General features: G+C 38.9%; 1 protein-coding gene and 1 long non-coding RNA gene across 2 annotated transcripts; both read left to right on the forward strand.

The window, feature by feature from the left end:
• Positions 1-753: 753 nt before the first annotated feature.
• On the forward strand, positions 754-1293 carry LOC104111133 (uncharacterized). Its single transcript, XM_009620746.1, has one exon. It carries the CDS (start codon positions 754-756, stop codon positions 1291-1293), a length of 540 nt encoding a protein of 179 aa, XP_009619041.1.
• A 392-nt stretch (positions 1294-1685) lies between these two features.
• Positions 1686-4667, forward strand: LOC104111132 (uncharacterized). Its single transcript, XR_011413093.1, has 2 exons — positions 1686-2085; positions 2723-4667. It is a non-coding gene; the product is annotated as an uncharacterized lncRNA (long non-coding RNA).
• Positions 4668-6432: the final 1765 nt, after the last annotated feature.

The following is a 6432-nucleotide window of genomic DNA, read 5'->3' on the forward strand; positions in this document are numbered from 1 at the left end:
AGATGAGAAACTCTTTGCAGTCACACATGATCCGCCACCATAGTATGCAGATTATGTATATTTCATAGTAAGCGGAGTACTTCCTCCAGAAATGCCACCTGAAGGGAAAAAGTTATTCCTACATGACGTAAACAATTATTTTCTAGGATGAGTCGTTCTTGTATCGACAATGTGCTAACCAACTAATGAGAAGATGCATTCCGGTGAAGGAGGTGGAGCATAATTTGTACGAATGTCACTCCTCACCCAATGGGGGACATCATGGTGGTGATAGAACATTCGCAAAAGTTCTGCAGCCGAGTTTATATTGGCATACTCTGTTTAAAGATGCCTATTCATTTGTGAAGAAGTGCAATCAATGTCAGAGAACTGGAACTATCACTAGCAAGAATGAGATGCCGCTCACAAACATTCTTGAGGTGGAGATTTTTGATGTTAGGGGGATCAATTTTATAGGACCATTCTCATCGTCACAAACATTCTAAGTAGGTGGAGGCCATTTATTTACCTATTAATGATGCGAAAGTGGTAGTTAATTTTTCCAAGAAGAATATTTTTTCACGTTTCAGGACTCCTCGGGCCTTAATAAGTGATGAAGGTACGCATTTTTACAATAGACTTTTGAACAACCTTCTAGATAAATATGGGGTCAAGCATAAAGTTGCCACTGCATATCACCCTCAGACGAGTGGGCAAGCAGAGGTATCAAATAGATAAATAAAGCAAACTTTGGAGTAAACGACCAGTGCAAATATGAAAGATTGTGCTGGAAGGTTTGATGACGCTCTATGGGTGCATCAGACTGCATATAAGACACCTATTGGGACCTTGCCTTACAAGTTGAACTACGGAAAATCATGTCACCTTCCAGTTGAGCTAGAACACAAGGCCTTTTGGGCCATCAAAAAGCTTAATATGGATATGGAGTTGGCAGGTGAGAAGAGATTGCTCAAACTCAATGAGCTAGATGAATTCAGGCTAAATGCATCTGAGAATGCCAAGTTATATAAAGAAAAGACCAAAAGGTGGCATGACAAGCATATCAAGTATCACCATTTTGAGTTGGGCCAGTTGGTATTGCTATTCAATTCCAGGTTGAAGTTGTGTCCTGGAAAATTAAAATCGGGATGGTCTGGACCTTTTGAAATAGTGCGTGTGATACCATACGGGGCTATAGAGTTAAAAGCGCCAGATTCCGAAAGGACGTTCTTGGTCAATGGGAAAAGAGTCAAGCGCTATTGGGATGGTGATGTGGATCGTAACAAGTCCTCAATTGCCTTGAAAGATGCCTAAAAATTGGTATCATCGTGTCGCGATGTTAAATCAAGTGCTTCTTGGGACACAACCCAATCATTTTATTTTGCTTTCATAGTTTATTAATATTTCTCCTTGTTTTTGTATTTTTAATTTTCTTAGTAGTAATTCCTTAATACTGTTTTATTTTGTAGTAATTAATATTTTATTTGTAGGTTTAATAAAAATATAATAATATCCAAATATGGGAAAACAGGGTGGATGCGTCGCATCTCCCTTCCTGCCAAAAATTAAAGGGTCCAACTGCTCAAGGCAGTGAAGTGTGGCCATAGCGCAAAGGGCCGCATCCATGAAAAATTGGGGAAACCACTTGGGACGCATTGGGTTCAAGCTCGCTTGCATCAGGTAAGTGTTATATTTTAACACTTCATACACTTAAAACCCAAATCCTTCTCCCACTCATTTCCTCTCAACCCCGACGCAACTTCACCAATTCACACCACCACTGCCTCCAACGCCGACGCAGCCAAGCATGTGCTTCATCCTATTCTTCTCTCTCCTCCCTCTTCTATATTTAGGATCAGCAGAATCCCACCCCCAAATTCCCCTAGGATAAGTCACTTTCAGTGAGTTCTACGTGAAATTGAAACAAAACTTTGAATCACTTTGAGGCTTTGCCTGTATTGGTTGTTGGTTCTTGCAGTACATGATGATGAAAAACTACAATTCCTGTCATCAGAGCAATTATGGTAGGATAATGTGCATGCTTATCAGTGAGAGGAAACTAGTCAATACCACTGCACCCCACATGTTCGACAAATTGCCCCCGAGGTAAATTTATACACCGTTGAAGTCTGAGTAACTGAGAAACATTAGTGTATGCTAGTGATTAAGTGTGGGACTATTTGAGTGATTTTGGACTGTTGTGTTAGCGTGTTGGAGTTACAGATGCTCGCCATTCTTTCCACTCTCATTTGAGGCATCAAATGGTAGTTAGGCTTTCGAGTAACCAATTTTCGGGCTGAATTTCATACAATTAAGTAGATGAACTTGTTATGAGACAAAGAGATTATCAAAAGTTAGTTCTTAAGAGGATTAATGCACCATGACATTACGTAACTATATTGTTCGAGGCTTAAACTCTTTGTGCGATTGCGCCGTGCTTCTACAATTGTGAACGAATCAATTCGTAAAGAATGTTAACCATTGTAGGTGATTGGAAGTACATTTACGCACCTGCATAGGGTTGCATCCTTGTGCATACTGGGTCAATAATTGGTTAAGCAAGTTGTCCAGAGAAACTAAACTTGAAAAGTTGACTTGCGATTGAAAGTCATAGGCAACTTTTGAATGAAATACTTGATGATATAATTGTGAGAGTGATTGGGATTGAACCCTTTTTGAAAAGATGTTTTATAGCTGAAGTTGTAAGGTCCTAGAATTAATTCCAGAACTCTTCATTTTGCAGGTACATAGGTTCACAATAGTGGCAACGAGCAAAACGTCTAAGCAATAAGAAAGGGATAATGACAAGCAACCACCCAAAAAGCCTACTGGAAAGGCAACAGGTGTTTAAAACCCACATAATAAGAGGAAGAGGACTGAGAAACCGAAGGCACAGCCGACTAGGCAATTGCTAGGTGATCTTGAGCAAGAAATAGAGGAACAAGAGGAAGAACCATTGGTCAGGAGGAATGCTAATAGGGTTACCACAAAAATATCGCAAGGGCCGCCAAGTAAGGGGATATAGTTTAGAGAATATGTGACGAAGCAAAAAAAATCCAAATACGCAAAGCAAATTGATTCAAAAGATAAAGGAAAGCCGAAGGCTACTTCAGAATATGAGTCCGAAACTGAGTCGGACTATGAGCTAATAAATTTCAACATGAGTGATGAAGATGAGGGTGAGCCACTTGACCAAGCTTATTGGGAGGAGAATTTTATGAGTGAAAAAGCATTCCGGGCTTATGAGAAAATCCTGAATTCCAAGAAATACATTCCAAAAAAATCAATCAACATTGGAACACTGAAGAAAAATTACCCATACTTTCTGAAATGACTTCGAGATGTGCAACAATAGAGATCTATCTTGAACGGCCACGACAAGGGCAATCTTACTATTGTCAGAGAGCTCTATGCCAATTGGCGTCATTCGTGGGCAACATTGTGAGAGTACGAGGGATGAATATCAATGTCTCAGCTTAGGCTCGAAATAGGTTCTTACGCCAAAGGATATGTATGAATCTATATGCAAAGAGCCCGATTACTCACTTGTTCAGTTTGTCCTATGTCCTATCAGGAAAGATGCAAAATGGACTCATGGAAGTGTTGATTACCATTCTTTGGCCAAGGAGTTCATGAGTGCACTAGCACGTGTGGTGTTGAATTTTATATGCAATCACCTGATGCCATGCCAACAAAACTCATGTCACTCGATACCGAGTACTAGTGTTGTATGCTTTATTGAAGGGGATCCAGCTCAACTTAGGAGCCATCGTGCCCGACCAAATGCAGCACACCAGGATGAACTATAAGTGGAGGTTATTTTATGCAAATACCTTATAGGCTTATTTGACGTAGATGGGTGTGCCACGGGACAAGGAGAATGATGACATCGAGGCCAAAGCTCCAAGACTATATGATGCTACTATTGTTCAGGAACCAAACAAGGGGAGAACTTCTAAATTCACCACTCAACAGTTATTTGAGCAGATTAGAGCTGAAATGCAAAAGAACATGGCCGAGTTGATAGCGACTCGTGTAGAGTTGAGTGCTACTAGAGGTGAGTTGAAAGCGACTCGTGCAGAGTTGAGTGCTACTGAGCAGGCTACTATAACGAGGGAGGTATCACTATTCCTCCGTTCTTTATTTGAGCGTACATGCATAGATATTTCGCAGTTGCTTGCACCATCCAATGCTGGACCATCTACTTCTGCTACTACTATGGTCCCGGGGTCTGTATCCACAATACCCACTAAGACCACCGTGTCACATTCTACAGATATAGCTCCATCTGGAGTTGATAAGGCCGTTACCGAGCCCCCAAGTTGTGAGGATGTTGTTGATATTCCCTAGGGGGCCATGATAGAAGTCGTGGATGCTTCGAGCACTCACTTGATTGTTGCTACTACTTCTATCCCGTATGTTTCTACTAGTGCAGGCCCGACTTCCGAGACCACTGCTTCTGATGCTCCTCTACAGACCACAGAGGATCCTTCCACATTGACTTGAGGGAGTTTATTATCACCCAACTCTACTTTATTTGTGTGCATTGGGACAACACACGATTCTAAGTGTGGGATGGGGGTTATTCATTTTTTGTGGATGAATGCACTATCTTTCTTACTTTTGATATTTTTGGGACTGTAATATTCACTGAATTAATGGTCTATAATAGTTAATACTTTAGTTTATGAGTAGTAATTCTCAGTATCCGGTTGTTTCTATTTGTAGTAAGTAGTCTTATAATAGTTGGTAGCTTCAACTTACTTAAAAAGAAAAATAAATATAGATAATGGTAGACTTTCCCAATGACGGACTACCAGGACAGTTTTCTTGAGGGATTGAGGTCATTAGAAAAATACAAAAAGATTTCATTGTATTCTTGGCATTAGTATTAGTATTAGGAATTTTGGAAAAAAAAAAAAAGCACAAAAATATTTTCTTTTTTGCTTTAGGTAGTTAGCTTAGGTTTAATCTATTAGGCAATAATCCTCCTTGGTATTTTTTTTCCCAAGGGATGAATTCTTGAATCGGGTATTTTTTTTATTTTTATTTTTATTTTTATTGTAATGTATGATACAAAGACTCAGACTGAATTCGACATACTTCGTGACTTGTTTGATACCAGCAGAGTTAGGCCTATGCATTTGTATTAGAACTTTCCCCATGAGCTTTTGAGAACTGTCTTGAAAAATGAAAATAGCTTGTTTTGTGACGCTTAGGCTCATTTTCTTTACTCTTGTGCTAACAGTTGTGCCTTGTGCATTAAAATTATGTCTTAACTCTGTACTTGCTTTGATTGAGAGTTGGAATGTAGCCATCCTAATTGAATACTGTGCCATTATGTGGTGAGATTTTTGTGTTATTTCATGTAGTGCATTTGTGTCTAGAACTTGCCCTGCATGTGAGTTGAAGCGAAATTCTAGGTTTTGCTCAGTTTAAAAAGTGGTTTTAGGTCTTCCTTGACACGTTTGAGATTTTCTAGCCTATCCTGTGTTATTTTACCCTAGTCACTCCGGTGAGCCTAATTCCCTTTTATTTGGTAGCCATGTTACAAGCTTTGAGCTTTTTGTTGTGCTGAATTATCTATCTTTTGAACCGTACTTCTTTGAGAACTTATAAATGCATAATGAGCTAATAGCTAAAGTTAAAGTAGAAGGCTGGTTGAGCTATGAATGGAGCCATTTAAATGTGGAAGGCTAAGAAAAAAATGATTTGCAATGAAGAAAGCAAGTTCTTGAAATAAAAAGAAGAAAAGAAAGAAAAATAATTGCATGGGAAAAAATGTGTTGAGAAAGAAACAAAAGAAGGCCATCCTTGTTGCATAAAAGTGAAAGAAGAGAAAAAAAAAAATAAAGGGAGAGATTGGGTGTTGAGAAAAATTTATAAAAGGGAGGTACTTGAAGAACAGTTAGTGCGCTATTATGTATTATGTTGTAAGTGCTCGGGGAAGTTTAGTCACTATGATCCATATTGATCCTACCCGTCCCTTAGCCTACATTATAATCCTTAAAATGTCCTAATTGATTTTAGATTGAGCAGACCTACATTAGTAGAGATTTACATAATGGACAAGCCTATGGTACCTTTTGTGCGCATGTGAACTTCTTTGAGAGAGTGAGTGATTTCTTTCATTGTTTGAAGTCCTTAAATTAAGTTCGAATTTTATTTGAGTGTGTGGACTATATCTTTTTATTTTGTGGTGATGGAACATGTTTCATGATAGATAGGTGACTTTATTAGGCTCTTCAGTTGTCACGACCCAAAATTCCTCCTTAGGTGTCGTGATGGAACCTAGTCTCTAAGACTAGGTAAGTCTAACACATACTGAGTTATTAACAGATTTAAACCAATCAACCATTAAATATGACCCAGTAATTGCTATACATAGCTAACAACCATCAACAAATGTATAATATCCCAAAATTTGTAGTACAAGTCATAAGCTCTACTGAG

Source organism: Nicotiana tomentosiformis, chromosome 1 (genome assembly GCF_000390325.3).
Source record: "Nicotiana tomentosiformis chromosome 1, ASM39032v3, whole genome shotgun sequence".
NCBI classification, from domain to species: domain Eukaryota; kingdom Viridiplantae; phylum Streptophyta; class Magnoliopsida; order Solanales; family Solanaceae; genus Nicotiana; species Nicotiana tomentosiformis.